General features: G+C 38.5%; 2 protein-coding genes across 3 annotated transcripts in view; both read right to left on the bottom strand.

The window, feature by feature from the left end:
• Positions 1 to 1,265: 1,265 nt before the first annotated feature.
• On the bottom strand, positions 1,266 to 14,492 carry LOC100585631 (cytochrome c oxidase subunit 7A2, mitochondrial). 2 transcript variants are annotated; one of them, XM_030809317.1, is made up of 5 exons: positions 14,250 to 14,492; positions 8,246 to 8,532; positions 5,758 to 5,847; positions 4,887 to 4,971; positions 1,266 to 1,467 (listed from the first exon to the last, which is right to left on the bottom strand). In XM_030809317.1, exons 2-5 carry the CDS (start codon positions 8,357 to 8,359, stop codon positions 1,409 to 1,411), a joined length of 348 nt encoding a protein of 115 aa, XP_030665177.1. In that variant the 5' UTR covers positions 8,360 to 8,532; positions 14,250 to 14,492; the 3' UTR covers positions 1,266 to 1,408. The 2 variants fall into 2 exon arrangements, with proteins under 2 accessions (XP_030665177.1, XP_004087658.1); XM_004087610.3 differs by having other exon boundaries at positions 8,246 to 8,402.
• Positions 14,493 to 18,034: 3,542 nt separating this feature from the next.
• TMEM30A (transmembrane protein 30A) overlaps positions 18,035 to 22,094 on the bottom strand; it is a 32,238-nt gene continuing 28,178 nt past the window's right edge. Inside the window, exon 7 of the mRNA XM_003271124.4 lies at positions 18,035 to 21,398. Within this exon, the coding sequence (XP_003271172.1) occupies positions 21,205 to 21,398 (194 nt within the window). The 3' untranslated portion in view covers positions 18,035 to 21,204. The remainder of the gene's footprint in view (positions 21,399 to 22,094) is intronic.

Genomic DNA, 22,094 nt, shown 5'->3' with positions numbered 1-22,094 from the left:
ATAGGTTATATGCAAACACTACACCATTTTATTTAAAAGGCTCGGGCATTCACAGATTTCCGCATCTGTGGGAGGTCCCAGAACCAGTTTCTAACACAGTGGGATGACTGTTTCTGACCAGTTCACTTTCAGATGTCTCGAAATAATCTGACCTTCCTGTTGAAGCCTACCCTAACTTTAATACCGCAACCAACCATCCACACCCATGTCAGTTCTCCCCTTTGGTCTTTTTCCATAGAACGTATCTTTTAACCTACTGTGCAATTTATTTTTAAACTCTCTTTCCTACCACCCCTTTCTACAACATATGAGGGGAGGAATCTGCTTTTGTTCACCAATGATTCCTAGGTACCTAAAACCGTAAATAGTTAGTACACAGTAGGCACTCAGTATCTCTTGACGAATTACCAATCTCGATATATATAGAAGGAAAGTCCTGAAGTGGTTTACAAGATGCTACTCTCCACATGGATGCACACCAGGACCCAGGAAAAGGGAGTCCCAAACTTGAAGTCTATGAAATTTCCAGCTTCATGCATAGTTCTCTCAAAGCAGGAAGGGTTCTGCAAACCCTGAAGCAAGCTATCTAGAGCAGCATCGTAATTCTTTTTGATTCTTACTCTCTGTATCTGTTTGCATTTTGTGCTCCCTAAGTAGACCTTTTTGAAACATTCCTATTATGAGAAGCCTATTATGGCTACCATTTATTAAGCACCTAACTACTGTTTAGGGTAAACAGTTGTGGGTCCATTAGATGATAGCTGGGGAGCCCAGGAACTGTCCTGCTTTGGTTGGTTCCCGATGAGAGAAACCTACCTGAACCCACTCTGAGTGTAGAAAAAAACAAATACTGAAATATTTCACAAAGCCATTCTACTAAAGCCTAATTCTAAGCTGTGGGATATATCCAATATTTAAACATACTCTCACATAGCTGAGAAAAAAAAAAAGAAAAAGAAAAAGAAATGTAGACCCCAGGAGCCAAAGATAATCTGCTTCCACTACCCCCGGGTTCTAGCATATTCCAAGATATACTGGAGGGGGTAGGGGGAAAAAGCAATATGCATTCAAATGTCAAGTTCAGACCGAAGTTGAGACTCTAATTTTGAGCTGTTAGAAGTAAAATTTCACTAAAATAATATCACAATAATGTTGCTTTCACAAGTTTAGTGGCAAAAGAATCATTTCTTTGATCCTTACTTAAGATTTACAAGGCTGACCAAGAGTTGAAATTATTGGCATAAAAGTGATAAAATCAGACAAAGCATGGTAAAGACTGCTTTATTGGTGGCAGTTACTACAAGTCAATAAATATTGATCCCCAAAGAAGAGCTCGGTTATTCATCAGATTACTGGTCCATAGAGAGCTGAATGAAACTGAAGCAAGTGACTGCTGGGATGATTGAAGTCACTCCTGCTTCTTGGGAAATGAAGCCACAGCCAGCTGATATATGGCATATGCTGTTCCTAAACATAAAAAACAAAAAAGAATTTAACCAGAAATTCTAAGATCTAAGTGTATAAATTTAATATTCCAGTTCAAAAGTTGTAAGTTCGCATTAAGACTACCTTAATTGGAACACAAAAAAGTATTTTGATAGGTGCCGGAAAAATTTTAAATAAATATATGTAAAATATATTTAATCTAGTTTTAATATAGAAAGTGTGGCACAATAATATATTTGTCAACATAAAATGCAAAAATTTTTAAAAATAAGATCTAAGAACATATACAAAGGTCATTTCCATATTAACCCAAGACTGCCTGAGAAATGCTAAGGATGATTAAATGCCAAAGAAAAAAAGAGTTCAAAATATGCAAGCCTTCCCCCTAAAGTGAATGTAAAAACAGAGTGATATAATTTTAAAGTAATCAAATGTAATATAAAAAATAGCTGATAACTGGGCCGGGCATGGTGGCTCACACCTATAATACCAGCACTTTGGGAGGCTGAGGCAGGCGGATCACCTGAGGTCAGGAGTTCGAGACCAGCCTCAACATGGAGAAACCCCCGTCTCTACTAAAAATACAAAATTAGGCAGGTGTGCTGATGCATGCCTGTAATCCCAGCTACTTGGGAGGCTGAGGCAGGAGAATTGCCTGAACCTGGGAGGCAGAGGTTGCGGTAAGCCGAGATTGTACCATTGCACTCCAGCCTGGGCAACAAGAGCGACACTCCATCTCAAAAAAAAAAAAAAAAAAGCTGACAACTGGAATTTCATTTTAAAAACTACTTACCAGAATGTCTAAGAAATGGTCACATTGGCCAAAAGGAATTTAGGGCTTTATCTTTTTTTTTTTTTTTTTGAGATGGAGTCTCCCTCTGTCGCCCAGGCTGGAGTGCAGTGGCACAATCTCAGCTCACTGCAACCTCTGCCTACCAGTTCAAGCAATCTTCCTGCTTCAGCTTCACGAGTAGCTGGGATTGCAAGTGTGTGCCATCACACCTGGCTCATTTTTGTGTTTTTAGTAGAGACAGGGTTTCACCATGTGGGCCAGGCTAGTCTTGAACTTCTGACTTCAGGTGATCTGCCAGCCTCAGCCTCCCAAAGTGCTGGGAATACAGACATGAGCCACCATGCCCAGGCTATACCTTTTATAATAAACTGGTAATTGTCTGATGGCCAGTGATGATGAGCATTTCTTCATGTGTTTTTTGGCTGCATAAATGTCTTCTTTTGAGAAGTGTCTGTTCATGTCCTTTGCCCACTTTTTGATGGGGTTGTTTGTTTTTTTCTTGTAAATTTGTTTGAGTTCATTGTAAATTCTGGATATTAGCCCTTTGTCAGATGAGTAAGTTGCAAAAATTTTCTCCCATTCTGTAGGTTGCCTGTTCACTCTGATGGTAGTTTCTTTTGCTGTGCAGAAGCTCTTTAGTTTAATTAGATCCCATTTGTCAATTTTGGCTTTTGTTGCCATTGCTTTTGGTGTTTTAGACATGAAGTCCAAGCAAATCAAAACTACAGTGAGATACCATCTCACACCAGTTAGAATGGCCATCATTAAAAAAGCAGGAAACAACAGGTGCTGGAGAGGATGTGGAGAAATAGGAACACTTTTACACTGTTGGTGGGACTGTAAACTAGTTCAACCATTGTGGAAGTCAGTGTGGCGATTCCTCAGGGATCTAGAACTAGAAATACCATTTGACCCAGCCATCCCATTACTGGGTATATACCCAAAGGACTATAAATCATGCTGCTATAAAGACACATGCACACGTATGTTTATTGCGGCACTATTCACAATAGCAAAGAGTTGGAACCAACCCAAATGTCCAACAACGATAGACTGGATTAAGAAAATGTGGCACATATACACCATGGAATACTATGCAGCCATAAAAAATGATGAGTTCATATCCTTTGTAGGGACATGGATGAAACTGGAAAACATCATTCTCAGTAAACTATCGCAAGGACAAAAAACCAAACACCGCATGTTCTCACTCATAGGTGGGAATTGAACAATGAGAACTCATGGACACAGGAAGAGGAACATCACACTCCGGGGACTGTTGTGGGGTTGGGGGAGTGGGGAGGGACAGCATTAGGAGATATACCTAATGCTAAATGACAAGTTAATGGGTGCAGGAAATCAACATGGCACATGGATACATGTGTAACAAACCTGCACATTGTGCACATGTACCCTAAAACCTAAAGTACAATAATAAAAAAAAAAACTATGAGAAAAAAATATATATATATAATAAACTGGTAAATGTGTTTCCCCAACGAGGGGACTGTGGGAACCGCAACTTAAAGCCAGTCAGTCAGAAGTTCCAGAGACCCAAACTTGCAACTGGTGAGAAGGAGGGGACAGTCTTGTGCCATCAACCTGTGGAATCTGATGCTATCTCCCAGTAGATAGTGTGGAAACTGAATTGGAGGACACCTAGCTGGTGTCCATTACTTGGTGTGTAGGGAATAACCCCCACACATTTAGCAACAGAGGTCTTCCATGTTGATTGTTGTGGTGTGAGGGCAGAGTTTCCCAAATAGGTAATTAACATAATTTCTTCATCTTTAAAATGAGGACATATTATAGACTTCATGCAAGATTTACAGAAATCCAAGTATGTGGCATTCCTATGAATATGATAGGCACAAAATAATCACTCAAATATAGCTTCCCTTCTCTTTACCTTCCAGTGAAAGTACTGTTCCATACAAATTTTGTTTTAGTCATAAATATGTCTGTACAAAGTTTAGATGTAAAGTGTGCTTTTATTTTGTATCACAGTCAAAATGTTTTAAAGCCCTTGCTATAAGAAGTGGGATATAATGGATGTTTTTGACTGAAATATAGCCTTCACTGCCATCAATGGGACTCAGAAAGCCAACTCTATCACAAGATAATCATCAAATCTTATTGGTGTTATTGTTTTATTAAGACATCAAGGCCAGGCGCAGTGGCTTATGCCTGTAATCCCAACACTTTGGGAGGCCATGGTGGGCAGATCACCTGAGGTCAGGAGTTCAAGACCAGCCTGACCAACATGGAGAAACTCCGTCTCTACTAAAACTACAAAATTAGCCAGGCATGGTGGCGCATGCCTGTAATCCCAGCTAGTCGGGAGGCTGAGGCAGGAGAATCGCTTGAACCCGGGAGGCAGAGGTTGCAGTGAGCCAAGACCGCGCCATTGCAATCCAGCCTGGGCAACAGGAGCAAGACTCCGTCTCAAAAAAAAAAAAAAGACATCACAATGCTCTTATACAGTATGTATCAGTCACCCTCTCGAATCATTATGAGATACAGTAAGATATCAAATTCTGGAGACAGACTGCCTGCATTAAAACAATGGCATAGCAAAAGCAATAAAGTTATCAGTTATCATTACTATTACTTTTCTATAAACTTTCAAACATTCCAAAGGCCTTACCACCAACTGTAAGAATCATGGTGGCTCTATACAGGAGGGCATCAGCTATCCCACCCTTTAGATACAGTGGAATTTCATCATCCTCCTAGATTAAAAAAAAAAAAAAGACAATAATAAATGTCTCACTCATTTCCAACTGTTTCAAAAGAACAGGCATATAAAATGATACAGCTCCTTAAATCCCTAGAATTAAAGTATTTTAAGTATTAAAATTTAAAAGACCTACAATTTTCTTTATTCTGTCTCTACTCCTACTACTTTTAAAATAAGAATTCCTAAAAGTCAGCATTCTTTTTCCACCATTAATTTGAGATCCATTAATGATGGTCTTTCCAAACAATATATAAACATTAAAGCTATAAAACATACACACTGATCTCAGCAACTTTAATATAACTTAAATATAAAAGAACCAATAATTGCTACACATTAGATTTAGTCATAGGAAACTTTTTTTCCCTTAAAAAACTGGGGAAGGGATTTTGGTTTATAACCCTAAATTATATCCCTAGCATCTAATCCGGCATACGGTAGCTATTTAGTACATCTGTTCAATAAAGTATTTTATTTTTATGTATATATGATACAACTATTTTTAATCACTTTAAGTTTTATTTAGGAAAAGCTAGAAACCATAATAAAACAAAAATTAACTCATAATCAAACTACTTACAAAGGTAAATTGCTCTGCTCCACCAGGTCTTTCCCCAAGAGACAACCACTATTAGCACTATGGTACATGTCCTTGACTTTTTTTGTAATGTTTATATTGTCATATGATCTAATTTATACACATACTTGTTTATCCCAACTCTACCTTTTGGTAATCTAATTATTACAAGTAACAATCTCCTATAAAATACTTCAGTACCTGGAACAGTTTTTGTTTCTCTGGAACTTTATTTTTAAAATGCCTGCGGGAAGCAGTGCTTATGGTCCTCTGCCCAATCTGACGAAGAGCCTAAAACGAAATATTAAACAGACTTAGAGCCTAAAGAAACCTTCAAAACCAACTATTTTCAGTCGTTTATATTATAGAAAAGGTAAATTGAGACTTGAAGCATATCTGATTGGCAGTAGCAAAGTCATGAAAGAGCATCCAGGTTTTTCAATTTGTCATTCATCCTCTGCTCTTCGAATTACATTCTGCAGTCTCCAAATAACATATTCAAGAAGCAATTCATACAGATTCTAACCAAAAAATAAAATCATGATCTCTACCTGAACAGAAGCAGTAGCATTTTATAATCCTTGATGCAAACATATTGACATACACATATTACAACAATAGTGCTTAACTAAAATACACTAAACTCAAATATTTTCATAATATACTCCCATATCATCAAAAACCTGCTGGGCGTGGTGGCTCACACCTGTAATCCCAGCACTTTGGGAGGCCGGGGGAGCGGATCACCTGAGCTCAGGAGTTCGAGACCAGCCTGACCAACATTAGAAACCCCATCTCTACTAAAAATACAAAATTAGCCAGGCGTGGTGGCACATGCCTGTAATCCCAGGTACTTGGGAGGCTGAGGCAGGAGAATCACTTGAACCTGGGAGGCGGAGGTTACGGTGAGCCGAGATCGTGCCATTGCACTCCACCCTGGGCAACAAGTGCAAAACTGTTTCAAACAAAAAATTCTATTACTAGGCAGGCAGATCACCTGAAGTCCGGAGTTCGAGACCAGCCTGAACAACATGGAGAAACCCTGTCTTTACTAGAAATACAAAATTAACCGGGCATGGTGGTGCATGGCTGTAATCCCAGCTAATCGGGAGGCTAAGGCAGGAGAACCGCTTGAACCCGGGAGGCAGAGGCTGCGGTGAGCCAAGATCGCCCCATTGCACTACAGCCTGGGCAAAAAGAGTGAAACTCCGTCTCAAAAAAAAAAGAAAAAAAAAATCTGTTACTTGGCCAGACGCAGTGGCTCACGCCTGTAATCCCAGTACTTTGGGAGGCCGAGGTGGGTGGATCACCTGAGGTAAGGAGTTCGAGACCTGGCCTGGCCAACACGGTGAAACCCCGTCTCTACTAAAAACACAAAAATTAGCTGGGCGTGGTGGTGCGCACCTGTAATTCTAGCTACCCAGGAGGCTGAGGCGGGAGAATCGCTTGAATCCAGGAGGCGGGGGTTGCAGTGAGCCGAGATTGCGCCACTGCACTCCAGCCTGGGCGACAAGAAAGAAACTCCGCTCAAAAATAAAAAATAAATAAATAAAAAAGGCCGTGCACAGTGGCTCATGCCTGTAATCCCAGCACTTTGGGAGGCTGAGGCGGGCTGAAGGGTCCGAGATCAGCCTGGCCAACATGGTGAAACCCCGTCTCTATTAATAGTACAAAAATTAGTAGGGCTTGATGGCGAGCGCCTATAATCCCAGCTAGTTGGAAGGCTGAGGCAGCAAAATCGCTTGAACCTGGGAGACGGAAATTGCAGTAAGCCGAGATCCTGCCACTGCACTCTAGCCTGGGCAACAGAGTGAGACTACGTCTCAAAAAATAAATAAATAAAAACAAACAACAACAAAAAATCTATTACTTGACAGCAAATAGACTGGCATGATTCCTTCTCAATTAAAATGCTTCTCTCATTACATTTTTCCTAAAAAATTTTAAAGAGGGTATACATCTTTTAAAGAAGAGACTTGCACTACATATCCAGTTGAATTAAATAATCAAACAAATATGCTCTCGATTTTCTACAACTACATTGAGGATTTTAATGAAGCAAAACTTCATTAAATAATGTAAAAAATAATCATTGTCGCATTTTTCTTTTTCAAAATGTGGGGAAATATTTCACATGCTCCAAGTCGGGGAGGGGTGAAGGGCAATGCACAATCGCCTGACGGAAGTAACACTGCACTTCAGCCATGACTATTCCTAAAGTTCCACCCAAAATTGAATGGTTTGGTTTTTAAACTGTCTTCTCAAGCTCGCAAAGCTCAAAACCATTGAAACTTAAAACCTTTCAGTACCAGAAGAACACCTTTCTGCTTGATGCTTCCGGGTGTCAGACACTCCCCACTGGGTCCTTGGTTTTACTCAGATCGGAGCTACTAACCTCATCAATGACCGACAGGGTTAGGGGTGGTGACTAAGAACCCAAGACGGGTCTAACCCACGAGTCTCTGGTCACTTCCCCAGCCTCTCCACTGCTTACATCTACCCAGTAACGGCCTGGGGCGAGAGGAATAGACGGAAGGGAAAGTAAGGTCAGGGGAAAAGGACACGAATCAAGGTGACTTCATTAGCCGCCTTCTGCACCCCTCCCAGGTGAGGGTTTTCTGTCATGGTGCCTCAGCCTCCTCTCCACTCCCTCGCCCCCATCATGAATGCAAGATGAGAAGCTCCTCACCAGCAGATTCCGCAGCATCTTGGCTGTTACTGACCAGCAACCGCCACAACTGAACACCAGCAACGAAAATGGCCACGCCGGAACCGGAACTACCTCCGAGTCTTGCGTAAGCATTCACGAACATAAATCTTTCCGGGCCGAAGAGAGGCTTGCGCTCCTAACCATAGAGAGCAAAAGAAAAACTAGAGCGGCAGTACGGCTCTATCCGCTCTAGCCGGCTCGCCGTCTGTCTCGTGATCTCGTTCTGACTCTTTCGATGTTCAGCAAGCTGGTCCGTGGAGCTAAGGCTGGGGAAAAAGCAAACGATTTATGAGACGAATGTAATAAGCTTAGATGAAGTCAATGTGAGACTAGGCTATCAAAGGAAACTAGTGTCTGTTTTGAGCGAGAAGGCGTAAAACTGGGCAACCTTTAAGCCGCTAGAAACTGAACAAAGACTGGGTTGGCCGAAATACAGCTCTGAAGCCTCATAAAATTCAAAAAAGAATTACTCCTCTTACACGGATACAGTCAGTTTTTTCCACCGAAGGAACTGCTGCGGGACATTACTGTTCCTTGTGTTGAGAATATGCTGTAAGAGCTGTGTCGAGATGCCAATTTTTATCTTCTTGTACCTTCGACTGCTGCAGAACTCCCCAAGCAAGAAGCTCTTCCACAGTGTCCCCAAATTGTGGAAGAGGCTCGCTCGCTTCTGAGGAAACGTTAGGGGACAAGAAATGGGATGGCGAATCTGGACTCAAAAGTCCTGCTGTCCCAGATCCAGCAGGGCACTACATTCATTATTGGAGTTGAGAAGCACAGCAATTATTTGTTGTACAGAAAGGCTGTCGGTGTCATCCATTTTGCTTAAGTAATCCCCATTACAAGTGTTTATTTCTTGTCCTTACCCTCAAGTATGTACAAATGCAAATGTCTACCCTGTATTACAATAATCTTTCCACCTTTCTACAAACTCTTACAAATTATTTGATTGCCATTTCAAATAAGAAACCCATAGGTTCAGCAAAGGATAAAAATTAGTAATATTAAAACTATTCCTTATAATCCTTGGGGTTTTCTTCTTCACAATCTACTGTATGTCAATGGGCCCACCAAGTTACCAGTCCCAGTTAAAATTCTCTTCCTCCCCAAGGTTTATAAACACCCCAATTCATGTCTTCCTTAGATTGGTACTGAAAGGACCTGGTTTTCTACACCCCTCTGGATTATGCATGTAACCAAAACTCTCGGCAAAATTACCACGTGCCAATAGCTAGGGCGTGGGATCTTTTTAAGTACATTGTCCATAATCTGAATTTGTTAGTTGTATGTGCTCTCTTATGTTTTCTCCACTTAGCCAACTCTAGATTGTAAATTTCCCAAGCGCAGAGATTATGTGGATTTCTTACCAATCCCCTAGCACTGCTAAAGGCAGTATTAACCAATACATCCATTAATTACATTGGGTGACAGATCTAAGAAGCTTATGACTCTGTCCAAAAAGAGCCATGAGGCCGGTAGCAGTGGCTCACGCCTGTAATCCCAACACTTTGGGAGGCCGAGGCGGGCAGATCATGAGGTCAGGAGATCGAGACCATCTTCGCTAACGCGGTGAAACCGCGTCTCTACTAAAAATACAAAAAATAAGCCGCGCGTGGTGGCGGGCGCCTGTAGTCCCAGCTACTCAGGAGGCTGAGGCAGGAGAATGGCGTGAACCCTGAAGGTGGAGCTTGCAGTGAGCCAGGATTGCTCCACTGCACTCCAGCCTGGGCGACAGAGTGAGACTCCGTCTCAAAAAAAAAAAAAAAAAGCCATGAATTCACATTAAATAGATCCTAAAGTAGACATAGATTCTTATGTGCATGTTATTCAGTACAATTTCCCCCTTTACTGGATCATTCCATCTATTAACACATTCCCAAATTAAAAACAAACTCCCTTGATTACCGTTACCATCCTATAGACTTCTTTATACTTGTCTCTCCTTCTCCCCCTCCTAATCTTTTTTTGATCCCATTTTGGGCAGGCTTTTACTGCTCTTGTTTAGAATCACCAGTAGCTTCCAGGTTGCTAAACAAACTGTCAAACTCAATTTTCACCTTCTCCATCTATTAACAGCATTTAACATAGTTAATCCGTCCCTCACCATATACTTTCACTTTTTAATTTGGAGGTAAACCATACATGTAAGAAAGAATATGATCATTTGAAGCACGGTCTTAAAGTGGCTTCCACAGTACTCCTTCGGTGGTTCTCCTATTTTAGCGGCTGCTCCTTTTAGTTTCCTTTCCTGGATCCTTATCCTCTTAACCTCTAAAATTTCAGTTTCTCACCTTTTTTCTACATTCATCCATTTTGTGATTTCATCTAACATTGAACTACTCCTCCCACTTCCTGTAGATTGTATGAAGAAAAAGAATTTTTTTAGGAAAGAAAAACTATTCATGTGCTGACAACTAATCTCCTGCCTGGCCTTTCCCATTAACTTGAGACATCGCCACCTAGATGGCTAATGCGCATCTCAAACTTACAAACAAAACTGAATTCTACTTTCCACTCCTTATTCCCCAACTTTCTCCTCTGCAATTTTCCTTATTTCAAGCCTTAAACTTTGTTCGCTATCATACTCTATAAACCAATTTATTAAAAATTTCTATTGGCTGCACCTTCAAAATATAATCTGAATTGAACCACTTCTCATTATCTCCAACAGTACTACTACTACTGGCCAAGCCATCATCATCTCTTGTTCAGATTATGTCAAAAGCCTTTTTAACGGGTTTCCCTGTTTCCACTCTTCCACTATCTTCCACACAGCAATGATTCTTTTAAGAACTTAAGCTGGATCATATGACTCTGCTCTAAACTCGGTTGTGTTTACTCATGTATCCCTGGCATCTAGAATAGTAATTGGCACATAGAAAATGCTCAATATACATTGATTAAATGAATGACCTGTATCCTGCACGAAAGAATGGATTATTGAGTATAAAAATTCAAAACATCTGTCTTAGTACTTGTACTCCCTCCAAATGTTTTCAGTCCCAGGGTTCCTCATTCATTATCTTCTTGCTCCTTTTCTATAAGTTGTGATTATCCTGACATACAAATGACTGAAATTTGCCTGGGTACCTAACAAACTTTATTGGATCTCCCCAGGCACACTAGAAACATTACCACATTTTAAAATTCATCCTCTGAACCAGAAGTTACTTTCAAAATAGAATGCTTTCCAAAACATCAGTTTGGGGTTCTTTTATCCTTACTCTTTCGTAATGCTAGAAAACTAGAAAATGTTTCTTTTGGAAAATACTTACTCTGGAGGGTTTTGTAACAGTATAACAAAATTGGCAGGGGGAATATGTGGGAAATATCTGGGAAACCTGAGGTAGGTCATGGTTTAAGTCTTGTCAGTAAGATGGACATCAGATGTGAAAGTACTAAGTGAAAATATCTCATAATTACTGATGCAAAGTTACCAGAGCACAGTTACCCAATCTTTTTTTTTCCTTTAAAAAGCAGACAAGATAACCCTGACTTTGATCCTGCCTATAGAATCTATAAATAACAAAAACAGAGGGAAGCCAGAATAGTTTTGTGTGATTTGGATGTGTGTGCGTACACACCTGTTAATTCTAGATCCATGCTTAATCCACTTCCAATTTTATAAAAATATAGAACAGTTTCATGTGAACTTTAATGTTACAAACTACTGGTTAAGTAAGAGATAACATTTCAATATAATTCCATACTTGATCACATTCTGAGTCACTTTTGGAAATCAGGAAACAGTTGCTGTCTTAGTTGCTGTATTAGTTTATTACTTTATCTAATTGCAAGCCTCAGTCTTTTCATCATTAAACTTTAGTTGGACTAACTCGTAATGATCTTTTTCTCTGACTCTAAAGTCCTTATGATAAACAATTTGATAAAACATATGAATGAGGACTAATCTGATTTTTTTTTATCTTGCCCAAATTCATATCTAAAGGGTCTGGGGAGTCCTGCCCTACAAACCACAAATTCTCATCAGATGGGTTTTATTTAACCCTGTATATTATGACTTACTTTCCCATGTGACTCTGGCATAACGAGGAAGAAAATCAAAATGTTTTACACCAAAACATGCTTCTCTGCCATATCTTGAAATTGCCCTACAAAGTTTCCTGTACTCCGCATTCTATAGAGAATCTCCTTTCCCCTTTGTTTTCTTTCCTTCCTTTCCAGATCCAGGAGATAATCAACTAAGAGCCAGGCACTCTTTTAAGTCTGATAAGACACATTTTATAACCTGCTCTCTCTGCAGTCTGCTATCTGAGTTTCCTCTGCACAATAAAACTTCACAATCCTTTATCTTAACCTAAACATTTCTTTTCTATTGATCCCAGATCTTCAGATAAACTCAATCAGTTGTCAACCAGAAAATGTTTACATTTACCTATAGCCTGGAAGCCCCCCCGCTTTGAGTTGTCCCGCCTTTCTGAACCAAACCAATGTATTTCTTAAATGTATTTGATTGATGTCTCATGCCTCCCAAAAATATATGAATCCAAGCTGTATCCCGACCACCTTGGGCACATGTTCCCAGGATCTCCTGAGGGCTGTGTCACGGGCCATGGTCACTCATATTTGGCTCAGAATAAGTCTCTTAAAATATTTTATAGAGTTTGACTCTTTTCATCAACATGAACATGAGTCACTCCTCATTGAACAATAATTACCGGCTACCTACTATGAATGTAACACTTTGTAATACACGCAAGGGAATATTGTTTTAAAGTCTCCGACCTTCTGGAGAATACAATCTAATTAGGAATATCATACATAACAGTAAATTTGATGCAGACATAAATGACTCTCCAGGTAACTGGCACAACAAAAGTTGTATGGGAAATTCAAAGAAACTAGTGGGCTAAGGTTGTAAAAAGAGAGAATTTTGGGCCAGGCGCGGATTATAGCCTCACCCCTGTAATCCCAGCACTTTGGGAGGCTGAGGCGGGCAGATCACGAGGTGAAGAGATCAAGACCATCCTGGCCAATATGGTGAAACCCCGTCTCTACTAAAAATACAAAAATTAGCCTGTAGTCCCAGCCACTCGGGAGGCTGAGGCAGGAGAATCGCTTGAACCCGGGAGGCGGAGGTTGCAGTGAGCTGAGATCACGCCACTGCACTCTGGCCTGGTGACAGAGTGAGACTCCGTCTCAAAAAACAAAAGACAATTTTGGCAAGGTCTGGTAGAACAAATGGAGCAGAAATTAAGTCATTCCAGACTTAGGACAAGAATATGATTAACAATCTGAATTTGGAATCAAGTGTTGATGTGCTGCAGAACTGCAAAAACAAGAGGCCCAGATGGAGTGAAAAGAGAAAAAAATATATTGTTGTTAAGAACTTGGAAGTCAGACAGATCCTGAATCTGCCATTTAGTGGTAGTGACATGACTGAAGGTAAGGTACATAATCTATTTACACCTCAGTTTCTCTTGTCTTTAAAATGGAGATAATAGTATTCATCATCATTGGGTGGCTATTAAAATAACTCAATAAATGTTTACTATTATGGGAAGAAAGGTTGGGTAAGAAGAAAAATCTAGGCAAAAGCTATAACATTTGCAAAGGCAAACAAGACAGGGTGGCCAAATGTCTTGGGGAATTGCAAATGGTTTGATTTGCAGAACAAACGAAGAATTGAGGTAATAGTGGAAGGCTGATATCAGTGATGAATTAAACAACTTGACGGGCTACTTAGAGGTTCAAGGAGCAAACTGTTAAAATCAGAGCTCTATTTCAAGATCATTCTAGTAATGAAAGGCTGGATTGGGCATGAGTTATTAGGGTCACAGAGTCTGTCAGAAAGCTCTCATAGTAATCCAAGGAGGAAGAAAAACCTAAACTAAATCATCAAGAGAGATGTAGATAAGGGGAGGGATAAGAGACCCAACTAAAAGGAAGAACATTCAAAAATCAACACAATACAGTGATTAGGTTGGGCAGCTGGAGAAGAGAGCTAGGGTTTCTGGCTTACCTCAAGGTGGTTGGCTATACCATTCACAATAACAGGGAATGTAAGAAATCTCAGGTTGGTGTGAGATTATTCCTGTTTTGGCCTTATTAAACCCAGGCTTGTGTGGAATGATTGCTGCTCGGGCCTTATTAACTTAGGTTAATTCGTTATTAACCTTCATTTCTCGAGCGATTAATAATGAAAAATCTAGAGCTCAAGACAGATGTCAAGGCACAAGAAAAGATAGAGAAGTCAGTCAGTGTTAAGACAACAGAAATAATAAGGTGCTTAAGATTGTTCAGGGAGAATGTGTAACTTAAAGGCACAGAACACAATCTCAAAGAACTCCCAACATTTTATATGGTTAGCATAATTAAGGAATATACAAAGGAGACTAAGGAACAGATAAGGGGAAAAAAAATCAGGAGAGTCATTCACAGAAGCCACATGCTAAAGATGGAGAGGGAAGGAAAATGCCTATCAAATGGAGCAAAAAGATCAATATAAGGGTGAGTTCACTTGATCTGACAGAAAAAATGGGAATTGTTCATTGAATATCTTTTTCTATGCTTTGTGCTAAATGCTTTTTAACTGTCACTTTCCTTATTGCTCAAAACAAAATCTGTCAAATGGGTATTGAAATCCCTATTTTACAGACGAGGAAAGGTAAATGGCTTAGAAGATTTAAGCAATTGCAAGGTACAGTTTGTAAGTACAGGAGCTGTATCAGCCTACTCCTGAAACCCATACTCTTTCTACTGAATCTTTCAGACATAGGTGACAGTCAACAGAGTACAAACAGTGTAATCTTGAGGTGAAAACCTGACCCTGACTGAAGTTGAAGATGACAAGAAAATATAAAGGACATATTGTTTCACAAAATTTGTTATGAAAAGGAAAGACAACATGCCCTGCGGTTATTTCACACCACTGATACAGCAATTTGGCAAATATTTATAAAGCTATTGTCTGCAATTCTGTGCTTGAAACAAAGTGACATAACAAGCTTGAAAGGGATGTAAGGGGAGTTCAATCTTTTTCCACATTACCCTGGACAGAAAAGCTTGTGATATACGAAGAGACAAGCTCCTATTAATACCACTTAAAGTACACAAAAAGTTTATCTTTTAAGATTTTTTTAAAAACATTATAAAATCACCAAAAGGTGAAGGGTATATTTGCTTCAAGGTGTTTCTGATTTAAGATAGTGGATTGGCCCCACGAGTTTATCTCTCCTCCATCCCACGAAAGTAAAATGAAAGAAATTTTTAAAATGTGAGAAAAATTATTGATAAGACTCATCATCTTGGATGAATCTGAGGGGCATTACGCTAAAGAAAAGAAGGCTGTTTCAAAGGTTACATATGGCATTTATTCTATTTAGAACTTTCTAGAAGATAAAACTATGGGGATAGAAAACAAATTGGGGGTTATGAGTGGGGGGAAGGGAGAATGACTATAAAGGGATAGTACAAGGAGTTTTTTGGGGAATTATGGTACTTTTCTTTATCTCTGGTGTTAAAACTCACAAAACTATGCTATCAGAACAGAAGTAAAATTTACCATATGATAATCTGAAAAACAATTTTAAAAAAGATATGAGCCCAAAATTTGAATAGAGAGGAGGCAGCAACAGACAAATGATTTCAACAAATTTCTGGAAAACCGAAAGCAGATGGAATATGACTGAGCTGAACAGAGAAAGCTGCAATCTAGAGGGACTACAAGGTGGATGCCAGTGAGAAGCACGCTGATTGATTCTACAACCCCTGAGAAGCTCAGGTTTGGAGGTAAAAGTTACAGCAAAGAGGGGAGGCAGGGACAGGCCTGAAAATGACTAGTTGAAAGCATATACAACAGAATGGCCTCATCCCCAAAGTCATCTGCCCTACCCCTTAGCCATAAAAATATGATCTCTCATTCCATCACTGTCTCTCACAGGTAGAACACCAGAGAATTTTTATCTGGAGAAATAAATGGGAGACAATTAAGTGGAAGAAATATGGGGAGGGACAGATACAAGGAAGTATGTGTGAAGTGGAAATCAGGAGGTGAGATGGAGGACAAGGAAGAAGCAGAGTTAAAGGCAGTAATAGAACCTCCCTAGACCCCCTGAAGCACTGCCCACAAACACAGAGCTTTCAAATAGTGTTTTGAGGTCTACTCATATATTGCCAAGACTAGCCAGAAATAACAGGAAATTCACCTATATGAACAAGAGAAAAAAACAAATTACAAATAGCAACAAATAAACTTCGGTGTTAATAGAGCAGTAAACAAAAGTAGTAATACATATTCATATATATATATCCTCAGAAAAATAAGATATCTATGAACTAAGTAGGATATTCTGGAAACAAAATAAAATGAAGGAAGTTCTAGAAATTAAAATATTTTTAGAAATGTGCTACAAATTCAATACAAGGAAGATAATGTTGCAAGATCAAATTAAGTAATTCTCCTAGAAAGAACAGAGATAATAGCATCGAAACAACTGGAGAAAAAGGGAAGAAAATTAAGCACCAATCTAGGAGAAGTCCAACATCTGACTAAGATATGTTCGAATTTCTCAAAAGTAACGATGGAGGCTAGACAAGAGTGGAGCAATGCCTTCAAGACGCTGAGAGAAGCTTATTTTTAATTTAAAATTGTATGTCTAGTCAAACTATTAATGAAATGTGAGGGTGGAAAAAGGGTGTTTTAGACATTTAAGAACTCAAAACATTTAACTTTCATATACTATTTCCTAGCAAGCTATAAGTGTTTTAGGAAGTGTTCTAGTAAACAAAGTAAACTAGGAAATGGTAAGTCCAACACAGGATGACAAAGGGAGGTCATGGGATCATCACCATATAGTAGGCCAAGAGAGTAACCATACAGACTGGCACAGAAGGATAACTGCAGCAGAGACATCTCTAGTTAAAAACAGGGACATTATCTGATATTTGGGTACAAAAACCTTTCAAACCAGTGATGGGAACATGACAGACCTGACAGAGAAGTTGGAAAATTTTTAAGGTAAATTTGTAGAAAGTTATGTAAATGTTTAAAATGAGGCAATTATTAATTCCAGGAAAAATAAAATTATGCAAAAGAAAATCATATTACATTTGCCCTAGAGTATACAATATTTATACAGTCATAATTAAATAACAGCTAATGCATTTACTAAATATTTTGATATAACTACATAATAGAAGGCAAAGTATGTGTGTTAGAGAGCTAAATCATCATATAACATTACTGAGAAGACACTAATGTCTAAAATTGTTACATCAAGCAACAGAATAAGGCCGGGTGCGGTGGCTCACGCTTGTAATCCCAGCACTTTGGGAGGCCGAGGCGGGCGGATCACGAGGTCAGGAGATCGAGACCACGGTGAAACCCCGTCTCTACTAAAAAATACAAAAAATTAGCCGGGCGTGGTGGCGGGCGCCTGTAGTCCCAGCTACTCAGAGAGGCTGAGGCAGGAGAACGGCGTGAACCCGGGAGGCAGAGCTTGCAGTGAGCCGAGATTGCGCCACTGCACTCCAGCCTGGGCGACACAGCGAGACTCCGTCTCAAAAAAAAAACAAAACAAAACAAAAACAGAATAGCCATACTATTTAGATACACTAAGGTAACAGAAGAAACAACTTTTGGAGTCACGGTGATTGCCTCTGGGAGGGAAGGAAAGTTCAGGCAGGGACTACTATTTTTTATCATAAAGCCTTTAGAACTTACTATTTTATTTTTTAAAACTGTGTACACGTTACTTTGATAAATCTTATAGATATATAAAAGGAAATAAGGCCACCATGGTCTGATTTGTTTTTAGACAAGATATTTATTTTGAAGTTCCAAATGACATTAGCAGAATTGTGATTTTTATGTTTACTGAACGGTGCATGGGATAAAAAGGGGTTCTAAAACACTTTACCAGATCATCCAAACCCTACAACAGACACTTATGCATCAAAATTCTTGTAAAAGGAGCAGTTCCTTACTCCCTCCACCCTCCCCTCAAAATACCCATGTTCACAAAGAACAAAACTTTACAGCTTAACCAACAAAAAAACTGTCATACAATAATTCTAAGGCAATGGTTCTATGAAGACAGGAGAGGTAGCAGGCTGAACCACATTCACTGACCCTATCTCTCAGCTGCTCCTCCTCACTAGTCAGGTTTTTCCTGTGTACCCCACTTCATTATTTTCATCATCCTTACCTCTCTGTTTACTGGACATTCCCCTTGATCTAATACCACACTTAGCCAGTCTAACTGTAACTCAGATGATAATCCTAACACTTCCTGGTAAGAAAAAATGGTAAATGTTGTCACAGTGATTAATAAATACAAATATGAATTAATTTAACAATGAATTACATTTTATCCCATCCAGGCATGAAGAAGTTAAAACCTGGACTCACTGACCCTGTGTTAAAATTTAGTGCTAAACGTAAGCAACAACACTGCGGCATTGTTATTTTATCAAGACACCCGAAATAGCAAAATTAATTTTGTTCATTTTTATTAACATAGGACATACTAACCGAATATTATGATTTAATAAAATCAACGTTACAAAGAAACTCACTAGCCAATAAACAAATGATATTCACTTGACTCTTCTCTTGGTTGATTTTCTATTAATTAGTAGTACACAGCTATTTTTATCAATTTATGCTTAAACTGCCTTATGATTTCAATGAAATTTCTTAGTTTTTACTTATTGAATAAGTTTTTCAATTGGGAATCTTTTCATAATTCAAAATAGTTCCTGAAAATTAATGCATCCTTCAATGTCTTCTACTTAAGCTGGGTGCATTTAAAATGCAACAGGATTCTTTGAAAGGTGACTATGACATTTGAGCATAAAGCCTATAAGAAAAAGAAATGTCTTCCCTCCCCCCATGCTTCACATAGACCATATGAATGTTCCATACTCTTCATATTTAGCAACAGGAGTTCCTTAGAGATCGAACAGCAGAAAACAGGAGGAACTTAGGCCATCAATGTACTTGTAAAACAGATAAAACTCCAAATGTATTTTAAGATTCCATCTTCTCCACAGATGAGAAAGTGCTGAAAGGGCTCTTCAACTTTTCTTTAGCGACATCCTCTGTGCCCCAATTAGAAAAACAGTTGCAGGATGGTAGTCCTCCTTAAACAGCACAGACTCAATCTGGAAAGACTGGCAGAAACCCCTCTCCCCCAACAATGTATCCCAGAAAATAAACTGCCAAGTGCAAGAGGGACAATTTTCAGAATAAATAACATTCTGAAGGACTGACAAAACAGACTATTTTTAGACAAAGAACACACCAAATACTCCGAAATTTCAGGATAACCATACATCAAGTACTTCGTGCAAGTAATATTTTTACCAGTTAAAAGTCATTATGAAATACACATGCTTTTAACTGAATTTCATATGTTATATAAAACTTGAAAAGTGTGGCACATTTCTACTATTAACCATTACATTGTTTTTTAAAAAAAGTATATATTACTCAAAAGTATACATTACCCAGACCTTTTGATTTAAAATATAACTGAAGGAAAATATAAACTCTGAATAAACAGGCATTCTTCTACACGAACATGAGTTATTTCAGTAAAAAAACAACAACAAAAAAGCAATTTCAATGTAATTAAGCCACCTCTGATTAATACATATTTTCATGCATGTGGAAAAATTATTTTTAACTAGAACTTTAAGAATAAGTTCCAAAGCAAACAAGTTACAGCATTTATTCAATAAGGAATATTAAAATAATTCCAGTTAGTAAAAAATAAAATAACTTCAACCATATACATATTATAATTTATCATGTACATACTCCAAAATCTCCATAATTTAATTAGGAAATTTATAGAACATCTTTTTAAAGTATGTCTTAGGAAAACCAACCAAAACAACTGGTGCCTTAACTAAAGAGAATGTGCATACACATTGCTATTTGACCTATATGCAAAAGTGGAAATGAAATACATAGGAAATTAAGGTTACTGCTTTCAAAAATTTCTGGAATATTAGTACTTAAGTCAAAACACTTACCTGCAAAATAAAAACAGCCTGAGGTATTTCCAAAGCTGAAGTAATTTTCTGAATGTTAAGTATCACAAGAATGAAAACAGTCTCCATTAAGCATTTACATATGGTTTACAGTTGAGGCAGAAGATGAAGGTCTGCCAAGCAGTTTTCCCATATCACCTGAATTCTTTCTTCCCTTATAAAGTATAAGCTTCAAGGGAAATGATTACATATAAAAACATTCCAAGTGAGTTGAGGTTCCTGACTGCAACATTCAACCAAACGGAAAGAGGAATTTTTTAATTCTCCTAAGCAGGACCTACCCAACCACTGCAGACATGAGCGTTAATTCTTATGCCAGACAAGGTAAGCATGTCCTTTGAAATCAAAGCTAAGCTTGACAAATAACTGTACTGGATAAACTGGATACATGAACCACCTCAACAAAGATGGTACTTTAAGCATTTATACACATGAAAATGATGAAGTGTATTATTTAGATATGGTCTTTCTTCATCTTTCTCTGAATCCTGAAAGGTCAGCAAGTCATTATACTCATACATCTTGTAATCCCTTTCTCCACAAAATACATACACATATACAGCATCATATGTCAATATAATATCATCAACACAGTGTAAAGATTTAAGCAGTAGACACAAGTCACATGAAAGAGGCTCTATGCATCATGTGGCCTGTCCGAATAAAAAGCAAACATTAGAATGCCATTTCAGCAGTTACAGTGTTGATATGATCAATATAGCTAATTTTTTTATACCCGTCTTATATTTTCAGAAGTCATCCATAGGGAAGAAGCAAACAACGAAGACTGCTTTTTTTTAGAAAACTTATGTGCCAACTTCAAAATGACATACTAACCAGACATCAGCATTCGAAAGCTAGGTTGAATAGGACTGGCCTTGATGCACATGCAGATGATTTGCTTTCATAATATAAAATTAAATGGTGATGTCAGCTGTATTACTACTGTTTCTATATTTATGATTAATTACTAGCAGTACAACTCCCAGAAGGAAGGAGATGGATCCAACAGCGATGTAAGCAATCCCCAAAAATGGATTTTTTCCTCCCATCCATGAAATAGTACTCAAGATCATCCGTTTTCGTCCATCAAAATAATGTACAGGGTAATCTGAAGAGGGTATAGGAAGATTTTTCCATCTCTGGTTACTTGATGTTTAAAATACAATTTTAAAAGTTGCCATAATAATTGTTGGTAATTCATTTGTGTAATTCTAGGATATACAGGTACCTTACTCCTATGTTCTAAATCACACACACACACGAAGTATTATCTTGAAAGACTGATTTAGCAAATTAAATGTTAGTAGTAAAAGCCAAAATATTTTACCAAAACAAATAAATGTAAAGGTTATGTAGTTTCTCGGGTGCTTTTGCTCTCATTACTTGGAAGGGGCAAAAGTCCTCAAAGGAATGCAATGTGAAAAAAATACTTCAAGTGAACAATGAAGCCCACACAATGAGACTGACAGACCAGGAGAAAATGGAAAAATCAGGGACTACAAGTGTCTGTGAGCTCAAAGAACACATGTATCAAGAGTGTAGTTATGAGACTATGAAAAGGCTCTGAGCAAAAGATCAAAAAGCATGATAATAAAATTTTAACTTGCTGATTTGGAGCAATGGAAAAACTCACTCTGTGACACAGCTGATAGCTAACAGTGGAAGTGAAGGGTGGGCTGCTCAGGAGATTTAGGAAATAGGGCACCAGCGTGCTAGATGAATTATCTACATGCACCAGTTGTAGAATTTTGCAAGAGGTAAGGTAGCAAAGAAGACAGAACCAACTCTCCATGCAAAAAGTTTA

Source organism: Nomascus leucogenys, chromosome 3 (genome assembly GCF_006542625.1).
Source record: "Nomascus leucogenys isolate Asia chromosome 3, Asia_NLE_v1, whole genome shotgun sequence".
In the NCBI taxonomy this organism is placed as follows: Eukaryota; Metazoa; Chordata; class Mammalia; order Primates; family Hylobatidae; genus Nomascus; species Nomascus leucogenys.
This window is presented reverse-complemented; position numbering and strand designations above follow the sequence as displayed.

What these genes read in the sequence shown, in the direction of transcription:
- LOC100585631 (XM_030809317.1), bottom strand. Translation starts at nt 8,359, where the DNA reads ATGCTTACGCAAGACTCGGAGGTAGTTCCGGTTCCGGCGTGGCCATTT. An exon ending in AGATGCTGCGGAATCTGCTG is followed by an intron (nt 5,848 to 8,245) that starts GTGAGGAGCTTC and finishes ATTTCGTTTTAG; the next exon opens with GCTCTTCGTCAGATTGGGCA. An exon ending in CATGATTCTTACAGTTGGTG is followed by an intron (nt 1,468 to 4,886) that starts GTAAGGCCTTTG and finishes TTTTATGTTTAG; the next exon opens with GAACAGCATATGCCATATAT.